The following is a 20,943-nucleotide window of genomic DNA, read 5'->3' as shown; positions in this document are numbered from 1 at the left end:
ATACTGTTAAAGATCCTATGAAATTAAAGAATGTGATTTTCAATAATCTAAAAGAAAAACAATGAATCACGTGACAAATTCTTACCCATGGCAGGTGTGGCCAGAGTCTGGCGCCCCACTAGCTGGGCAGGGCCAAGGCCATCCAGAAAATCACTGAATTGGCTATCAGAGGCCAAGCGGACACCAGGGAAAATCAGACTAAAAGTAAAATAACACACAGGATTAAACCCTCCACTCCTGTTTCCATCTAGCCCCCTTTCCGTGGCAGGAGCAGCTGGTCCCACTATTTTGCCACTTACATTAATTGGATCCCAACCTCCCCAGTGCACCTCCATGGCTCTCCCTCCTTATCCTCTAGCAGCCCTCGTCCTGTATTGCAAGCCTCTGTTTATGTGCCTTTCTTTTCCTTGTCTGGAGGGCATGAACTGTGATTTCTATGTATAGCACTCAGTACACTTTGAGCACTTATTCCATGACAGGCATTAGCATATTGAATCTCTTAGCTGCACTATGACAGAGGTTCTATTATTTAACCCATTTTATCGATGAAGAAAGTCTTCAGATCAGATCATTCCCATCAACACCCAAACACACTGCTATTTCTTCCACCTTAAAAAAATCCCTTTCCTAACCTCCTTCCCTCCCCAGCTACCACCCCGTTTCTCTCCTTGAAACTTCGTAGAGCTGTCTCTATGTACCATCTTCAATTTCTTTCCTCTCATTCTCCTTTGAAAATCGAATCAGTTTTTCCTTGCTCTTTTCCTCAATTTTTCTCCACTCCACCAAAATTTCTCTGATCAAGGTTACCTAACAGCCACAGTGGTAAATCTGACCGTTAATACTCCAGACTTGTCTAATTGAACATATTAGCCTCATTTGACCCAACTGATCCCTCCCTCTTCCTTGAAATACTTTCTCCACTTTGCTTCCTGGACTCTCTAGCCTCCTGGTTTTCCTCTTTGGCTATTCTTCCTCAGTCTCCTTTGCTAATTTTGCCACTAAATATAGGAGGCGCCATCTTTTGACTTCTCTTCAAGCCATCATTTTCTCTTTCTGTATTGCTGCGACAGCCTTCTGAATGATCTCCCCATTGCCACCTTTCTCTCCACTCCCACAGCAATCAGAATGATCTGTTAAAACTGAAGCCAGATAATGTCAGGCCTCTGCTCACAATCCTCCATTGGTTTCTCATCTCGATCTGGGTAAAAGCAAAGTCCTTGCAATGATGTATAAAGACAATACAACCTGTCCACCCCTGCCCCCCATATCTTAATTCCTAGATTTTTACTACTCCTGCCCTCATTCCCCGGTGCCGCCATTCCCACTACTGATGCCAGGTAAGCTCCAGCCTCAGCGTTGCTTCAGCCTGAAATGTTCTTCCTTCAGACATTCATGTGTTCACTAACTTCCTTCAGATTTTAAATCAAATGTGCCCTTTTCCCTGTCTAACCTACATAAAACCTTACCCTTAACCTCTGCCATCTCTTCTCTCACCTTTTTCTCCTTAGCACTTATACCACCTAATCTATTATATATTAAATATTATATATTTTCCTAATTTTTCTTTTATTTGAACAATTTTTCAAGCTCATTGTCCATCTTATCTGTTAGACTGTAAGTTTGATGAGGGTAGGGTTTTTTTCTTATTTGTTCACTGATATATATCCAGCACTAGAACCATGCCTGAAATACTGTAAGTACTTGTTAAACTCAATCAGTTAATTAAAATGAATCTTAAAAAAATTACATAACTTGCCCAAGTTTCTATAGCACCAAAAAACAGATTAGAATTTAAGCCTATATGATTCTAAAGCCTATGGTCTAACCACCAACTGATTTTTGCTTCCTCGTATGACATATATCTCCAACTCATAGCAAAGTGCCTAGAACACTAGAAGGTATGGAAATATCTGTTGAATGAATTTATGAGTATTCATCCCATTTCTCCAATAAGACTATAAACACCTGGAGCACAGGGGTCATAGTTTGAACATTTTTATATCCCTAACAGTGTCTAACGCAGTGCTTTGCAGTGATGAGTGCTCACTGCACATTTCTTTTTTACTTGATTCTCCATCTCTTTTAAGACTTCCTTGATTAACGTCAAATCTATTTCGTCCCCCAAGCTTGCTTAATTCCCAAATATACAGTTAATCCGAACATTTTTAATGGTTCCATAAATATCCCATATAACCTTACTTATAAATGTATGGAAACCATATATATCTCGTATTTATATAACTGTGCTAGACAAATGATCCCTAGGGCAGATCATCAGCGCTCTGCCAGCTGCTCCTATGGCCTCACATCTGTGAACTGACGACACATATGTTTGCCTAAGCACCTGATGCTTCCATGGTGATGACAGATGAGGTCAGTAAACCCCACTCTCCTCTATTAATGTCCTTTACGCACCCATCTACGATCTGCAGTTGCTAATTCTTAATTTGTTGGTGACAGGGCTGTACAATCTTGACAAATGCTTTAAAAATATCTCAGACACAGTGGAGTCAAGGGAAAGCTACATGATAACTACATAAAGGAAAAAGGCTCACCAACTTTGTGGCATTTCATTTTGGCTGTTACATTTATCTGAACTCTTTGTTACTGGATGGAACTAAGTATGTATCGATATTCTATATTTTTTAGTAATAACTCTTAGAGCAAAGATTTAAAAAATTAGCATCGTACATGTGGCATAGGCACAAGTGCTTATTATTTCTGTGCTTTTATGTATTATTTCAAGGTAGGGCAAACTTCCATTTGTGACAGTCACATTTTAGCATCTTGCCCTTAGGTTTGGGGATAAAGTGTTTCAACTTATTTCCATTGATATACAAAACCAGATATGTCACATTTCTCAGTGGCGGGTAAGCAAAAGTTTTCTTCACAGCAAATCAGCCAGTGAAAGTTAAAATGGTGCTATAGGGCATGTGAGTTAGCTTTGGTGAAAGCACAGAGAGTGAGGTAGAGAAGAAGGTCTCCAGCAAGGCATGGAGACCACGGCCCAGCCAGCCATCACTCACTTTCCTTCTGAGCTATAGCTGTTCATGCTGCCATCTGTAGATTCTCGGCTTGCCTGTCGAGTCATCCAGTTCCTCATTTCCACAGCCAAGCCTGTTTCTGTACTTCTCTGCACGGTGCTCCGTAGCTTTTTACCACTGGCTTCTGCACGGACAGAAAACAAAAGGGGTGATAGTTTTGTCATCATCATCTGGTAACAAAAAATAGCAGCCAATGCTTTGAGGTCCTCAGATGAAGAACCTGCATAAATACAAAATGCTTTTATGAAGGAGACAGAGAGAAAAGGTATTCCAAATCACATCTTGTTGAGGGATGAAAACTTTCTAAAAAGTCTTCAAGAAGCACAAAATACCATTGTTTTATTTTCCTTTAAAACAGTGTTCAAATTGGTAACAAAAGGAACAAAAAGGTTCAAGCTATGTAAAATAAGCTTTGTTTTCATTGTAATATTTAAATCAAGATTAATTTACGCCTTTTTCTTTTTTCTTTCTTTTTGTCATAGTCAAAGAAGTAGGCCTTCACATTATTTCCAAAGAATAGGTGGTGAGTAATCCTCAATTCTAGCTTTAACTTTCACACAAAAACCTGTTTTTGCAGGGTGATCAGTATTAGAAAGCAAAGAAAGCTACACTAAGGAGAGAGCCTCGCCTGATAACACTTTCACATCTGTTCGTCACTCTCAGAGAGGTTCTCATAAGGAATGCAAAACCCAGCAATGCCATGTGAAAAAAGAGCTTTTACATTTTTGGTCATGGATAGTCATGTTCTTAAGGATCTTCAACAGTCTGAATAGGAGGTTTGCTTATGGAAGCCAATTAGAAGACCAAACAGGAAACTGAGTCAAGTACCACGGAGGTGACAGAGGTGCGAAGTGCCATCTGCAGAGGTCAGGGAGGAAGAGCATCACAGAGGGAGTTGGGACGTGAGCTGGGCTTGAAAAATGGGCAGATGGGGATCCAAGAAACAGCCCCAGTTATCAAAGGCCTTGCATGTTGGAATGTGGAGCTGAGAGATGACTGAAGCTGCAGCAACAGGGGGATGGTTCAAATTACTTGTATTAATTTACTTCCTGTCAGGTCTAAATATTTATCCACATTGACTATTCATATCATTAGTATTCTGGGATATGGTAAGCTCTTTTAGTGCCTGGTATTAATAATTTCATTTTAGATCAATAAATATTTGGTGATATTGACAGTGACTTGTGGAAATCCTTTCCATCAAACCGCTTATAATATCTGCTCACCATTTTGAAACACTGCTTTAAATTTTATCTCTTCTCCACTTCCAACTTTAATGTACATCAAAATGCTTTAAAAAGTATATATAAAATGTTATCACTGATCTACAACTCAGTTCCCTAATCTGAGCCTATTTTAGATAATTGATAGTAAAACATGTTGTACTGATATGAACTACTGAGAGGAGCTAAAGCATCCCCCATTGATGACGGAAGGCTCTTCCTTCCAGAGAAATGGTTAGTTAATACATGTAAAAAGTGAGAAAACTTTAAAATTACCAATTGGCAACCTCCAGTGGAATAAGTGATTCAAATAAGGCATATCAATGGATGCTAATGCCATTAGATAAAAGGATATTCATATGAGCCAAAAAAATCATCCCACAAATTAGTTCTAATTGTTAAAGGAAAACAGGTACTTTACTACTGGGAAACCTGGCTATTGCCATCTTAATCAGGTGAGCAAACTTAGCACTAATAGTGGGGCAATCACCGTAGCACCTATCAAGTTGTTCTAGACAAAAGTACACAACCTGTTTCTAATCAGGTCTTTGCAACCAACTTCTAAGTTGGTTTCTAAAAACATTTCTAAAAAGTTTCTAAAACTTTTCTAAGGTTTCAAAAATAGGATAGAATAACAAGATAAAGGATACACACACACAAAATCAGACAAACCCAGAGTATGGGATTTTGTTCAAGAGAATTGACCTAGTCTCTTAAAGTTAATATCATGAAAACAAACTAACAAGGTGGGGGAATTGTTCCAGCTTTAAAAATATCACAGGGATGTAACTATCAAATGCTTTAAGTATACTTTGACTGGTTTCTTTTCAAGAAAAAAAACAACAAAAAAAGAAACCCTAAAAGCAAAACACTAAAAGCAATGTTAGGACAAGTAGGGAAAATATGAATATGAACTGAGTATTAGATGGGATAAGAAAATTGTTAATTTCCTTAGGTAGATAGTGGCATATGTTATAAAAAATTTTCTTATCATTAGGAGATACATACACTGAAGTATTTAGACATGAAATGTTATATTGTTTGCAACTTACTTTCGCACAGTATAGCAAAAAATACACATATACTTAAAGAGGATGAAATAACAACAACAATAACAAAAAGGATGGGGATGAAGAGTAGACCTTGATAGCCATACATTCAATATTTATGATTTCATTTGAGAGTGATCCCCAAATGGCCACATTAAACTGAATGAAGTCAGACAGAGAAAAACAAATATCATATGATATCGCTTATATGTGGAATCTAAAAAAATGGTACAAATGAACTTAGTTACAAAACAGAAATAGAGTCACTGATGTAGAAAACAAACTTATGGTTACCAGGGAATAAAGGGTGGGGGAGGGATAAATTGGGAGATTGGGAATGACATATAGACACTACTATGTATAAAATGGGTAACTAATAAGAACCTACTGTATAGCACAGGGTACTCCTTACTCTGTAATGATCTATATGGAAAAGAAATCTAAAAAAGAGTGGATATATGTATATGTATAACTGATTCACTTTGCTGTACAGCAGAAACTAACACAACATTGTAAATCAACTATACTCCAAAAAAAATTAATAAAAAAAAAGTAGTAAAATTTTGTCCAGGTATGAACTGGAATCATGAAAGGTGCTGGGCTGGTGTGAGGGAGCCAGGCCAATGGCTGAGTCCTGGCCTCTCCGTGTAGCTTTACCGTTCGCTTCCTGTGAAGAGTGCCTATGAAGCATGAAAAACCACCACCAAGTGAGATATACAACTTCAGTAACGTTTGAAAATGCAGAATGAGGATAAGTACAGAAAACATGACTTCCTAAAGGTCTCAGGACATGGCCTTTGCAGTGTCAAAAATCTACTGGTTTTCATTTAATGCCTGACTCTTATCACAGCAAAAGTGACTTGAAAATCTGCTATTACAGGCTGATGAGAACTAGTGACCATTTGGCAAAGAATAACAATACAACGAGCATGTAATCCTTTTGTTTACAGATTGCTTTTTACATGTGTCCTCTACAGAACAACTCTCCTAATCCCCATTTTACAGATCCAGTATCCAAGGGTCCCAGCGGGTTACACAATTCCCTGAAGCCAAACAAAAAATGACAGAACCAGAGTTTATACACAGTTCCCCGACTCCAAGTTCTCTGCTATTCACTATTTTGTTGTCAGAATATAACCAATGGGTAGCTTGGACAGCTGTCCATGGAGATGATACTAAGCTAACTCTATGAGTCCATGTGGAAGGCCCTGCTGGAAGCAGCTGGTGGGGTGGAAAGAGCAGAGAACAGTGAAGAGGTCAGGCCCTGGTGTCCAACTGTTTCTCTTAGAATCCCTACTCTATCATGTACTCGCTGGGTGACATGAAGCAAGTTACCTTCTCTGTGACTCAGCTTTCTCAAACTGTGAAATGGCAATGATAATAGTAATGCCTACCTGATATAATTTTTGTGACAGTTAAGGAAAATAATATATTTAAAGTGCTTAGCATAGTGCCTGCTATATAGAAAATCTTCAATTAATGGTACTGTTATTTCTACCAGAAAGGAAACCAGAAAACATGTATTCTAGGCCAATCTTTATCACTGACTAGCTGGCTCTATGGCCTTCTCTGAGTCATATCCCTCTCCGAGTTTCAGGTTCCTCATTTATGAAAAAAAAACAAAGGAGGGGGCTTCCCTGGTGACACAGTGGCTGAGAGTCCTCCTGCCGATGCAGGGGACACGGGTTCGTGCCCCGGCCCGGGAAGATCCCACATGCCACGGAGCGGCTGGGCCCGTGAGCCATGGCCGCTGAGCCTGCGCTTCCGGAGCCTGTGCTCCACAATGGGAGAGGCCACAACAGTGAGAGGCCCGCATACCGCAAAAACAAACAAACAAACAAAAGAACAAAGGAGGGGGAGGGTGCCAGAAGATCTCTGATCTCTTTTAGCTCTAAAGTCTATGAGTTTGTGTCATTAATGAATGACCAAGACCATGATTAATAGCATATATTGAGGAGATAAGGCTACTCCCTGTCATCTGATGGAATCAAAGAATTCTAGGCGTATGCTGAGCATTTATAATAGATTTTTTTTTTTCCCGGTACGCGGGCCTCTCACTGTTGTGGCCTCTCCCATTGCGGAGCACAGGCTCCGGACGCGCAGGCTCAGCGGCCATGGCTCACGGGCCCAGCCGCTCCGCGGCATGTGGGATCCTCCCGGACCGGGGCACGAACCCGTGTCCCCTGCATCGGCAGGCGGACTCTCAACCACTGTGCCACCAGGGAAGCCCTATAATAGCTTTTTAAAATATGTCTTTTAAATGTACTTTTATCTGATATATTTATAGACTTATTTAAAAACTATGTATTTTTCTTTTTTTTTAACATCTTTATTGGAGTACAATTGCTTTTCAATGGTCTGTTAGTTTCTGCTTTATAACAAAGTGAGTCAGCTATACATATACACATATCCCCATATCTCCTCCCTCTTGCATCTCCCTCCCACCCTCCCTACCTCACCCCTCTAGGTGGACACAAAGCACGGAGCTGATCTCCCTATGCTATATGGCTGCTTCCCACTAGCTATCTATTTTAAAGTATGTATTTTTCAATACCACAAATCCTTTGCATCACATTCACAATAAAAGTAATTTAACCTAAATATAATTCATTATGGTGATTCACATTTAATGTTTTGAATGCTGTCCTGTTATTCAACCTAAAAACTGAATCTATATAACAGAATGCCTATATAAAGTATAGTAGGCAGAATTGTAAGATGGCCCCCATGACTATGTTACTTTACATGGCAAGAGGGATTTTGCAAACATAATTAAGGTTACTAACCAGTTGACCTAAAGATAGAAAGATTATCTCGGTGGGCCTAACACATCCACATGAAAACTTTAAAAGCAGAGTGCTTTCTCTGGCTGGTTCCAGAAAAGTCAATCAGGGAGATCTGAAACACAAGAAGGATTTGGTGTACCTTTCCTGGCTTGAGGATGGAGGGGACCATGTGGGAAGGACCTGAGAGCAGCCGTCAGCAATGCCTAGCTGACAGGCAGCAAAAAACTGGATTCTTCCAACAGCCTGAATGATCCTGGAAGCTGACTTTCCCCCAGAGCCTCCGGACAAGAACTCAGCCCAGCCTACACCCTGATTTCAGCCATGCAATACCCTAAGCAGGATCCCAGTCCTGGCCTGCCAGACAAGTGTCCTACAGAACTGTGAACTAATAAATGGGTGTTGTTTTAAGCTGGTAAAAATTTGTGATAATTATCAAGCAACAACAGGTAATTCTTTAGATTATTTTTTTAATGGGAGATCTATAAAAATAACCTGTTGTGACCACAGGAGTAGAACAACTGAAATTATCTGTAAGAACTCAACAGCGATGATAAGAAAAAGTATATATTTTAAAAAGTACATATACATATATACACTACATACATATCATATATTTATATATATGATATGTGTGTGTGTATAAAGATGTTTAAAAATACTCAGGTAGCAAACGACAAAACTAAGGCCCAGATTACGTTGTTGCGGAGTTCTTAAACCACTCATTCTGGTGTGGTATTTTAAGCCGAAGTATATTTGGAGAAGGTGCCTGTAGGTAAAAATCAACTTTTGAATTACAAAAGATCACGAGCATAAAGCAACACAGGAGGTGTCCTTGTTATTCTGCTCTACTTAGTCTGATGACTCATTTGCTTGGCACCCTCTAAATTCAAAGAAAGCCACTTGAGTAAATAAACAACCAAAGTGTCAGTTTCCTGTAACAATGCTGAAACCCACGAAACCCTTTGAGTGACTTGACAACAAAAATCAAAAAGTCCTCCAAATGTAAAATAGATAGCTAGTGGGAAGCAGCTGCATAGCACAGGGAGATCAGCTCGGTGCTTTGTGACCACCTAGAGGGGTGGGATAGGGAGGGTGGGAGGGAGGGAGACTCAAGAGGGAAGAGATATGGGAACATATGTATATGTATAACTGATTCACTTTGTTATAAAGCAGAAACTAACACACCATTGTAAAGCAATTATACTCCAATAAAGAGGTTAAAAAAAAAAAAAGGTCCTCTCTGCTACTGATTGGAAAACTCTCCTAAGCCCCAAGATGAGACTCACAATTAAATGCCTAACTTAATGTCAGGGCGACCTCTTTCCAAATCTTGGGTCCACAGAACCCATTCCCGCTTGCTCTCACCTGGAAAGTCTCATCCCCTTTTGCAGACAGACTCACTTTAGACTCAAGATTTTCTTGATGTTAATATGGGAAGTGATTTATGGAAACAGGCTGAAGACAGGTTGGTAGATTCTGAAAAATGACTTCCCATCAGCAGATATTACATCTGGACATAAAGAGGTTGACTTATTTACCTATTTGGTCCTGCAAGACCTCAATATGGGGACACTCATGAGTAGATTACTGTAGTTGTGTATAAAAGCTTGTGCACTTATGTTTGTCGGGGCTTCTTACTATAATAAACATAATTCAAATCTCAGAAAGTTTAAACAAAATACGGACAAATATCTGACAATTTCTTTTGGGCTAATCCAGGATTGGCATTTACAATTAAAATAAATAGAAATTAACAGTTGATTTCCAAAATTGTTTCAGAGTTTAACACAAATCCATTCATTCCAACAGCTTTGTCACAGCTATTATGAAGTAGTAAGTGAGCTACAGGTAGAGGTCACAATTACGGTAGACATTAGGGCTGTCTAAATATATTCACATTTCCCTCATTTATGAAGTTCAGTGCGGTCATGTGACTTGCTTGGCCAATGAAATGTGAGCAAAACTGGTCTGTGTAACTTTAGGGTAGAAGCTTCACATCCAACAATGTATAAAAAGAATTACACACCATGATGAAATGGGATTTATCCCAGTTATGCCATGCTGTTTCAACTTTCAAAAGTCAACTAATGTAATGCAACCCATCAACAGGCTAGAAAAGAAAAATCACATGATGGTATCAACAGGTGCAGAAAAAGCATTCAACAAAATCCAACACCTATTCATCATATAAACTCTCAGCAAAGTAGGAATAGAGAAGGGCTTCCTCAACTTGATAAAGAATATCTACAAAAAACTTACAGCTAACATCATACTTAATAGTGAGAAACTTGAAGCTTTCCCACCAAGATCAGATACAAAGCAAGAATTTTCCTTTTTACCACTCCTTTTAACATCATACCGAAAGTTCTAGCTAATGCAATAAAACAATAAAAGGAAATAAAAGGTATTGAGATTGAGAAGAAAGAAAGAAAACTCTCTTTGTTCACAGGCAGCATGATTGTCTATGTAGAAAATCTGAAAGAATCGACATAAAAACTCCTGGAACTAGTAAGTGATTACAGCAAGGTTGCCAAATAGAAGGTTAATATACAAAAGTCAATTGCTTTCCTATATGCCAGCATGAACAGGTGGAATTTGAAATTAAAAACACAATATCATTTACATTAGCATCCAAAATATGAACTACTTAGGTATAAATCTAACAAAATATGTACAAGACCTATATGAGGAAAACTACAAAACTCTGATGAATAAAATCAAAGAAGAACTAAATAAATGGAGAGCTATTCCATATTCATGGATAGGAAGACTCAATATTGTTGATATGTCAGGTCTTCCCAACTTGATCTATAGATTCAATGCAATCCCGATCAAAATGCCAGCAAGTTATTTTGTAGATATTGACAAACCGATTATAAAGTTTAAATGGAGAGGCAAAAGACCCAGAATCACCAACACAATATTGAAGGAGAAGAATAAAGTTGGAAGATTGATACTACCCAACTTCAAGAGTTACTATAAAGCTACAGTAATCAGGACAGTGGTACTGGTTTAAGAATAGACAAGTAGATCAATGGAACAGAAATATAGAACCCAGAAATAGACCCACATAAAAACAGTCAACTGATATTTGACAAAGGAGCAAAGGCAATACAATGGAGCAGAGACAGTCTCTTCAACAAATGGTGCTGGAACAACTGGATATTCACATGCAAAAAAAAAAAAGAAAGAAAAAAAAGAATCTAGATACAGACCTTAAACCCTTCACAAAAATTAACTCAAAATGAATCACAGACCTAAATGTAAAACTATAACACTTCTGGAAAATCTAGATGACCTTGAGTATGGTGATGACTTTTTAGATACAACACCAACAGCATGATCCATGAAATACAGAATCGATAAGCTGGGCTTCATTAAAATTAAGAAGTTCTGCCCTGCAAAAACTCCTGCCAGGAGAATGAGAAGATAAGCCACAGGCTGGAAGAAAATATTTGCAGAAGACATATCCAATAACGGACTGTTATCCAAAATATACAAAGAACTCTTAAAACTCAACAATAAGAAAACAGACAACCTGATTATAAGATGGGCCAAACACCCTAACAGATACCTCACCAAATAAGATAGTACATAGGTGGCAAATAATCATATGAAAAGGTGCTCTACATCATATGTCATCACGGAAATGCAAATTAAAACAATGGGATACCAGTACACACCTATGAGAATGGTCAAAATTTAGAACACTGACAACACCAAATGCCGGTGAGGATGTGGAGCAACAGGAACTCTCATTCAGTGCAAACTGGTACAGCCACTCTGGAAAACAATTTGGTGGCTCCTTACAAGAGAAGGAGACTACCCCAGAAATTAGAACACTCTGCTCCTGTTGTTATTACTTGTTACTATCGTTAATAATTATTAATCCTTATTTTAGCAAGAAATAAAACCAAGCTTATGACTCTTTTGCAGTAAGACCACTCTAATATTTTTCCATAAAAGTTCAGGCTTATCATTTTGGTGTTTTTTTGTTTGTTTTTCTTTTTAATAACAAACCACCCCAAACTTAGTGACTATTTATTTTTGGCCACACTGCATGGCATGTGGGATCTTAGTTCCCCGACCAGGGATTGAACCTACACCCCCTGCAATGGAAGTGTGGAGTCTTAACCACTGGACCACCAGGGAAGTCCCTCATCTTGGTATTCTTAACACATTTAAATATAAGAAATTATAGCTCTCACTGTACTCTTTTGGGGGTTGTCTTTTTTATGGTACTTTTTTGTTCCTACTACCTGACATTGCTATTATGGCAAATGAAATTATTTAGAAAATTGTTCCCCCTGCTTTTTGGCTTTTTTTTTAACTGACATCTGTCCTTGGTCACGCATCAGCCCACTGATATTTGTGCCTGTTTCTCTCTCAAAAATGGACATGAAATATCACGAACCTCTTCTTAACTCTCAAGTTAGCTATTTTGAGGCAGCATTTTTGTAGTGAGAAGAGCATGCCATTTTAGAATCAGATGATATGAGTTCAAGTCTTTATTCGATCATTAGCAAACTCTGGGCAGGTAACTCCCTTTCCAAAGCTCAGAGTTCTTTTGTGCAAACTTGAGGTCAGACTTAGCCTATGTCATAGAATATATGAAATGTAGTGGTATTTAATGAGTACTGATAAACAAGGACCAGATACTGTAAGCTCTGTGAAAAAGTTTTGAAAACTGTAAAATGCTATACAAATCCTTCTTTGAAAAATGACTGGAATAATGTGAAATTATCCTAAACTTGCAGGAAGAAAACTATATATAAAAAAGTGAGGGGCTTCCCTGGTGGTGCAGTGGTTGAGTCCGCCTGCCGATGCAGGGGACGCGGGTTTGTGTCCCGGTCCGGGAGGATCCCACATGCCGCGGAGCGGCTGGGCCCGTGAGCCATGGCCGCTGAGCCTGCGCGTCCGGAGCCTGTGCTCCGCAACTGGAGAGGCCACAACAGTGAGAGGCCCGCGCACAGCAAAAAAAAAAAAACAACAACAAAAAAAAACAAAACAGTGGGGCCTTGCCATAGAAATGGGGAGAGCCTGCTGGCCAAACTGGATTAAGGGGTTGCTTTCCCACACAAACCCACAGATTTCAGATGATATCAAGGTGGTTGCCATTGAGAACAAAGGGAGTAGGCAGGGCACAGAGGGTGGAAACTAAAAGAACAGAATCTCGAGGCTTAAAATCTTTGTCCAATGAGGTGTTTGGTTGGAGTCACTCACACTTGAAACTGGCTGGAATCAAACAGCCTCCTGAATTTTTGAACGATCTGTATAGAAAAAAATAATTACTAGCCCATTTACAAAAGCCTGTTTAGGGATTCCCTGGCTGTCCAGTGGTTAGAACTCCAGGCTTTCATTGCTGTGGGCCTGGGTTCAATCCCTGGTTGGGGAGGTGTGCAGCATGGCCAAAAAATAAAAAATTAAAAAAAAAGCCTGTTCAACCCCTAAGGTAACTCCTACTTTTTTCCTAATCTGCACTAGGAAGAAGTGGGCTATGAAAACTATGAAACCCCCTCTTCTATGCAAACCTTTGTGGCCATAAAGAATAAAGGACAAAGAAACACTTTCCAGAAAACAGAACCCAGGGTCCCAGATGAGTAAACCAAGAGATGTATTCTACTCTCAATCTTCGCCATTCCCTCCAAGTGGGAAAATTCCCGTGGATGAAAATTTTTATTTTGGTTATCCTGCTGCTGCTTTACCACTTAAATTGGATGTACTGGAGGCAGATACTGCGTCTTTAGGTTTACAGGTCACTATAACCTGAAAAGGCACATGTGGATATGAAGGAGAGGACCATACATCACTCAAAGATCCTAGATTTCAATCTGCATGGTATATGGATGACATTTTAAGGTTGTCTTTCTGGGGGAGGGACTGACTATGTTCTATATGCAAAATAAAAATGTCCACAGATATTTCGGGTGGCCAAATCTGCAGGAAAAGTTAAAATTAAGAGAGCCACATATACTTTACCTTATTGAGCAAAGACCAAATAGCAAGCCAGTATTTTTAAAGACTTAAAAATAGGTAATTAGGCTGAGCTTAACGTTTCCCCCCCGCAATGGTAACTATATATTAGATGGATATTTGTTAGGGTTTTTGGCTCACCAGCATTTGAACCCTCTTCCTATGTATGAGAAATAACCCATCCTTTAACTGTAGAAGCTAAAATTGTCAGCTGTCATTTTTCCAATCTGCCTGGCAATTACGACGTGAGTAAATGGCTGAGGTTCTGCTGATCAGACACCACCGCCCCAAACTTTGAATCTGAAGCTACTGTATTTAGAGATAAAGAGCAAAAAAGCTTAGTTCTACTGATTCACTGGGCTCCTAAAGGGCTTTGGAAGGTAGGGAAGCTAAACTGAATGTAAGAACCAGATTGTGAAAGACTTTGAATGTTAGGCTAAAGGTTTTATTTAGTAGGAGATGGGAATCTACTGAAGTTTTTGGAGACAGTAGTGTCAAGATCAAGATGATGGGGACTTCCCTGGTGGCGCAGTGGTTAAGAATCTGCATGCCAATGCAGGGGACACACGTTTGATCCCTGGTCTGGGAAGATCCCACATGCTGTGGAGCAACTAAGCCCATATGGTACAACTACGGAGCCTGCACTCTAGAGCCCACGAGCCACAACTACTGAGCCTCCGTGTTGCAACTACTGAAGCCCGCAAGCCTAGATCCCATGTTCCTCAACAAGAGAAGCCACAGCAATAAGAAGCCCACGCACCGCAACGAAGAGTAGCCCCCGCTCGCCGCAACTGCAGAAAGCCCATGCACAGCAACGAAGACCGAACGCAGCCAAAAATAAAAAAATAAATAAATTAAAAAAAAATGATACTTTAAAAGTAGAACTGATAGTATCTTTTTTTTTTTTTTTTGCGGTACGCAGGCCTCTCACTGTTGTGGCCTCTCCCGTTGCGGAGCATAGGCTCTGGACGCAGAGGCTTAGCGGCCATGGCTGACGGGCCCAGCCGCTCCATGGCATGTGGGATCTTCCCGGACCGGGGCACGAACCCGTGTCCCCTGCATCGGCAGGCGGACTCTCAACCACTGCGCCACCTGGGAAGCCCTGATATTATCATTTTTGTGTTAGCTTTTTCTTCAACTGAAAATGATTTCAAAGATGGACTAATTCAGTCCTAAATTATCAAGGACTAATGATATCAAGGTGATAATGAGGATGGGAAGGAAGAAAAAGAACTGAAAAAATCTGGGAAGGAACCATTTCCTTGGCAGAAGGTGCCAACTGGTGGCACACATTTAATCCACACCTGGTCAGTAGGTATGTGGGTTCAATTAATAGTGTTTAAAGTTTTTCACTTAGGCACTAACATTTTAAAATTTAAAGGCTTTAAGTAAACATTCAGATTTATAGCTTCTCTTAGGGAAAAGAGAAGAATAAATTTGCCAACCCCGGGCTGATATTCAATTTGGCATCAATTAGCTAGAACTGAGTATTCACCATTCCTTTTTGGATGGACAAGCTTTCTCCAGATCTTCAGAGTTCCTGCATTTTCCCTTTTGTATTATATCTGGCCTACTTCACTGATGTATGTTACTTTCCTGGCCCTCGGCTTACAGGAATAATAAGAGAACAACTGATCACTGGAATAGCTAAAAGAAATGACCCTTTCATTTCAGTCTCATTAGGCAAAATCTAAACCTTAAGAAATGATACTGCAGGGACTTCCCTGGTGGTGCAGTGGTTAAGAATCCGCCTGCCAATGCAGGGGACACAGGTTTGGGCCTTGGTCCGGGAAGATCCCACATGCTGTGGAGCAACTAAGCCTGTGCGCCACAACTACTGAGCCTGTGCTCTAGAACCCGTAAGTCACAACTACTGAGCTCGCATGCTGCAACTGCTGAAGCCTGCATGCCTGGAGCCTGTGCTCCACAACAAGAGAAGCCACCGCAACGAGAAGCCCGCGCACGGCAACAGAGTAGCCCCCGCTCACCGCAACTAGAGAAAGCCTGCGCACAGCAACGAAGACCTAATGCAGCCAAAAATAAATAGATTAATTAATTTAAGAAAAAAAGAACTGATACTTTAAAAGTAGAACTTATCATTTTTGTGTTAGCTTTTCTTCAAGTGGTCAAATAGTATTGTATATACATGGCATTAGGTAAATCCCCTCCTCTCCAATCAAATACCATTACAACATGAGATAGAACAAATATACAGAACCATCTTTTCTGGTCAATAATAATGGTCTATGAAGACCAGCAGAGAGCACTTAACCATAGTCCTTGGCAGCAACTGGAAGCTGCCATTACAGCTAGTGAAACTTACTAGTGGGTTTCTTTTATGTCATTATACACAAGATGTCTTCATAGGAAAGTTTGTCCCCATTTCTAGTTTTTTGAATTTAGTGAACCTGCTGAAGGATGATAGCAAATTGGGGTTTAACTTGACTTTTGTATTAAATTTAAATTACTTTAAGGGTATATTTGGACACTTGGCAGTGAAAGATTCTGAATCTTAGATTAAAAATGTAATATCTGATAAGCATTCTGAGTGGAACTGTTCTTTGATTTATCCTTTCAAATTCCAAAATATTTTGCTTCACTTTATCGACCTAGAATCTAATATAAAAATTTTGCTATTGTTGAATATGATGTGGACTCGTATAAGAAATGATTTATTATACATAACCAATCATAATCTAGGAAAAATAATATCCCCTAAGAAAAGACATGTATTTGGACTATTATTATCCATGTCCTGTCCCCAATATTGGCATTGTGAAAATGTACAAAAACTATGATCACTGAATTTTAGTAAGTCTAGATCACATGTTATAATTTTAAAATAGTATAAATATGATGGCTAGCAGTCAGTTACATTGATATTCAGCTTGAAAAGAATGGTAGAACTATATACTGTTATTCTTTTACTGTTGTTATTAATAGACACTTACTGAATACCTACTGTGCTAGACATGATGTCTGTACTTAGGAGGATTATATTTAAGTGTATGGAGAATTTTTTATTCCAGTGAAGCATGGGCAAAGTGTTAAGCTCCATTTTAATCAAATGGGACTGTTTATTAAGAATTAAGTGCACAGGGAGCTATATTCAATATCCTGTGATAAACCATAATGGGAAAGAATATAAAAAAGAATGTATATATGTATAACTGAACCACTTTGCTGTACAGCAGAAATTAACACAACATTGTAAATCAACTATACTTCAATAAAAAATAAAAATTAAATTAAAAGAGAATTAAGTGTATTATTTACAAAAGGATTAGAATAAGATAACGTAGTAGCCTCTTAAGGAGTGGGGGATAGTTAACTAGGTCTTCCGGTAACAGTCTGTTTAGTTCCTTTTATATTAATTCCTCATAGCTTCACTATCACCTGTAAAGATACTTTCCTCAGTTTTTCTGGTGATTTTTAAACAATTCTTGTTTCTTAGATGATTTTCCTGTAACTTAATTTTCAAGATAGTGGCATGTAAAAGAAATTAAATAAGTTAATTTATTCAGTTAAATAACCCTAAGATGATAGGATCTCTTCTGTATAATTGCCAAGCCATATTTTAAACAAAGAAGGAAGGCCATCAAATCAAGCAAATCAAATTCATCACATATTATATGTACATTACTGAACAAGAATCACTAGCCCAGAAACACAAGTCACTTTAAGATAGCTTGAGAAACCAGATCTACAAATATTAGGATGTGTGCAATTTCCCTACATTATATGACCATACCATTCGCCCTTGGATCTGTCGGTGGGAGGCTTGCTTCTCCTGCTAAGAATGGTAACCATTTCAATGGTTCCTTCTCTCTTAGAATTATCTGTCATGTTTAAAAATTCTACATACAGTAATATTCTATATTAGGGAGGTGGATTCAATGTTGGGGCCAAGTACTTTATATAGTGAAGCTAATACTTATCTCAGAGGGCTCAATGATAAATAAACATAATTTATAAACAGTTAAAGAACATGTAGGTGCTACTATCCTTACTTTTACTTGAAAAAAAAAATTACCCAGAGATTTGGAGAACAGTTATCTGGAATATATCCCGAGATAAAGAACAAAAAGTAAAGTAAAATAAAAAAGAACTACAAGCAAACAAAAGAGATGCTACAAAGACCAGTCAACAATCTTAACTTATTTTGCTTATACGAATGTCTCTTTCCTCCTCGCTTAAGTCAGCCCCACTGAGATTATAACCTGTGGCCAAGTTGTTTAATTTCTCTAAATCTCAGTTTTCGCATATATAAAATGAAAATGATAATCTCCTTGAAGAATCATCATGAAATCAAAGGTATACGGCACAGAGAAGGTGCTCAATAAATGGTAACTATTATTATTGTACTTGATTTGCAAAACACAGCATATTACAAGAAAATGCAGGATAATAACGAAGAAACAATACACAGAGTAGTTGGGATTTTAAACTTTGGAGCCAGATTATGGGTTTTGATCTCAGCTCCCCCACTTACTGGCCGTGGACTCTGGGCAAATTGCTTTCAAAAGTGTGCAGGAGGCAATGAGAGCTATCACTGTTTAACCCTCACTGTCTCAGGGTACCTACCCTTCTCTAACTCCTCAATTAGGTTTTTGTATCATCTCTTATTGCGCTCTGTACTTCACCCTCCTAAGCCCTGTCACAGTTTTAATTACATAGTTCTTCCTATTAATATCTATCTCCATTAGACTGTGAGCTCTAAGAAGGTAGGGAGCATATTCAGCTAATTCAGGGACTAGCATAGCGACTAACACATCTCAGAGCCTCAATAAATATTTCTGCATGAATGAATGAGTGAAAAGAATATGGTCTCTCAATAAATTTCTCAGCACTTCTTGTGTAGAATGGTAATGCCTGGATGTGCTGTCCAAGAATAAAATGAGCATATGGAACTGGAAGGCAGGGTACATTTGAGATTAGTTAGCTATTGCACTGTATCTGAAAAGACAAAAAAAAAAAAAAAAAAGAGAGAGAGTGTGTGAGAGTGAGAGAGAGAAGCTGTAAAATGAGATTGACTTACTGAACTGATCAGTTACTTCAGTCAAATCACACTGGTTGGTAGACCACTGCTCTCTTTAGAAAAGCTGTTCTCAACCAGTGTGACAATCATCTGTTGTGATGGGTTTTCTTTATAAATTAGGATGGGTTTCACAGTTATGACTATAATAACATAGTCCTGAGTAAGCTTATGAGAGTATGTTATCCACATGAACTTTATGTGTCCTGTGTGGGTGTCTCAAGAGAAAATAATTGCAGAGAAGCACTGCTCCAGGCCAGTGATTTCTAACTTTTATAACTCTGCAGGGTATGTTGAAATACCCTCAAAAATCTCAGGATTTTCAAGGGTGGTAGGAGTATAGCAAAATCAAAGAAGAAAGTTAGGATTTCTTCTCTTGGCTGTAAAATGACTACACCCCAGTGGAAAGACCTCTATTTTATGGGGAATGCCTCCTCTCTAGTTACTTACTTTGGCTTCATTTTGTCTTGGCGACTCAAGAAACCGTATTATAGGACAGAAATCTGTTCCAATTTCCCATGTGTAGATGTAGGAATTTCCTTTGGGATTAGTCTGTATGAGCCAAGGTTAAGTCAATGTACTTTAAATTTTGAAAAAATTTCACATTTACATAAGTTTTTCTTGTCTCAAAAAGGCTTTTAGGATGGCATTTTGTAAATCCAATTACCTCTAGCTACAACTTAAGAAAGAATGATGGTAGTTCAACTGAAGCAAAGTCAGGGCTGAAGACTTGGTGTAAAAACTAAAAATTGAGAAATGAGTGTATAATAATGTGTTTTATCTAAATATGTATTTTTAGGCACACCTGGCTTTGAGTTCTAGTTTCACCACTTACTAGGTATGTGACTGTGGCCAAGTATATGCAAATAATAAATATAGCTTGGGTTGGGTGCACAGATTGTGTTGTTGACTGCCTGGGTTCATATGCTAACTCTATTACCTACTATCTTGGGGACCTTGAGCAAGTTTCTGAATTTCTCTGCCTCAGTTTCCTCCTTTGTTAACTGGAGATAATAAAAGCACTGTCTCGTAAGGTTGTTATGGGCCTAAAAGACTAAGTGCATGTCAGGTTCTTAGAATAGTGCCTGGATAATAGCTGATACTGAAAGTTTTAGCTACAATTATGATCATTCATTTACCCAATTTGATTTTCTAATATCTTGACTTGCTTACATTTCCTGAAATGTTAAACATTTAATAGTAGAAAACGAGCAAACTGTAAATGTACAAACAAGAACAGCAAAAGATTAGTATGAAAATTAAAAGTCACATTTATATAGAGAAGTACCCTACCATTAAACCTGTACTGATCTAGTGCAAACTGATATTGCAACAATAAGCTAGAAGAAACCTGGATAGCTCTAACTAGTGAATTATCTTAAAGAACACTTTTCAGACATATTATTAATCAGCCATCTTCCTCCTCCCTGCCTTCCACTGGGAAAAATAGGGGAAAAAAATATTTCTACCTGTTCTCAGAGCAGGTAGTTTCTTCTAAATCAGGGGTCACTACAGATTTCCTAGCAAGAGGTCATTGATTGTCACAGAATAAAAGCAAAATAAATCCTATTCTATACAATGATATATACAATAATAGAGGTAACATGATGATGATAACCAACCCACTCTGGATATATGTGCGTGCAAAGATGAACACAGTTTGCAACTAGCTTATCAATAAATTAATAAACAGCATTTCAAACGTTGGGATGCTATTATTTAGCAGTCAATTCTTACTTTGATTTACAAATTATGTTTTTAGCATTAGTTGTTAAATCTTATAGGAAAGTTCTTCACAAAGAAAACGTAATGTTTTGAAAACTTTATAAAGGA

General features: G+C 38.5%; 1 protein-coding gene across 11 annotated transcripts in view; it reads right to left on the bottom strand.

Annotated features, from left to right (window-relative positions):
• The window catches only part of RIMS2 (regulating synaptic membrane exocytosis 2), a 609,946-nt gene that overhangs the window by 2,588 nt on the left and 586,415 nt on the right, over window positions 1-20,943 (bottom strand). For all 11 annotated transcript variants that reach the window (XM_059995029.1, XM_059995033.1, XM_059995038.1 and 8 more), the window contains 2 exons: window positions 3,027-3,168; window positions 86-198 (listed from right to left, as the gene is read on the bottom strand). In XM_059995029.1, the coding sequence (XP_059851012.1) occupies window positions 86-198; window positions 3,027-3,168 (255 nt within the window). The remainder of the gene's footprint in view (window positions 1-85; window positions 199-3,026; window positions 3,169-20,943) is intronic.

The sequence above is a fragment of the Delphinus delphis genome, chromosome 17, assembly GCF_949987515.2.
Source record: "Delphinus delphis chromosome 17, mDelDel1.2, whole genome shotgun sequence".
Lineage (NCBI taxonomy): Eukaryota > Metazoa > Chordata > Mammalia > Artiodactyla > Delphinidae > Delphinus > Delphinus delphis.
Note: the sequence above shows the minus strand (reverse complement) of the source record. Positions and strands in the feature narration are given on the sequence as shown.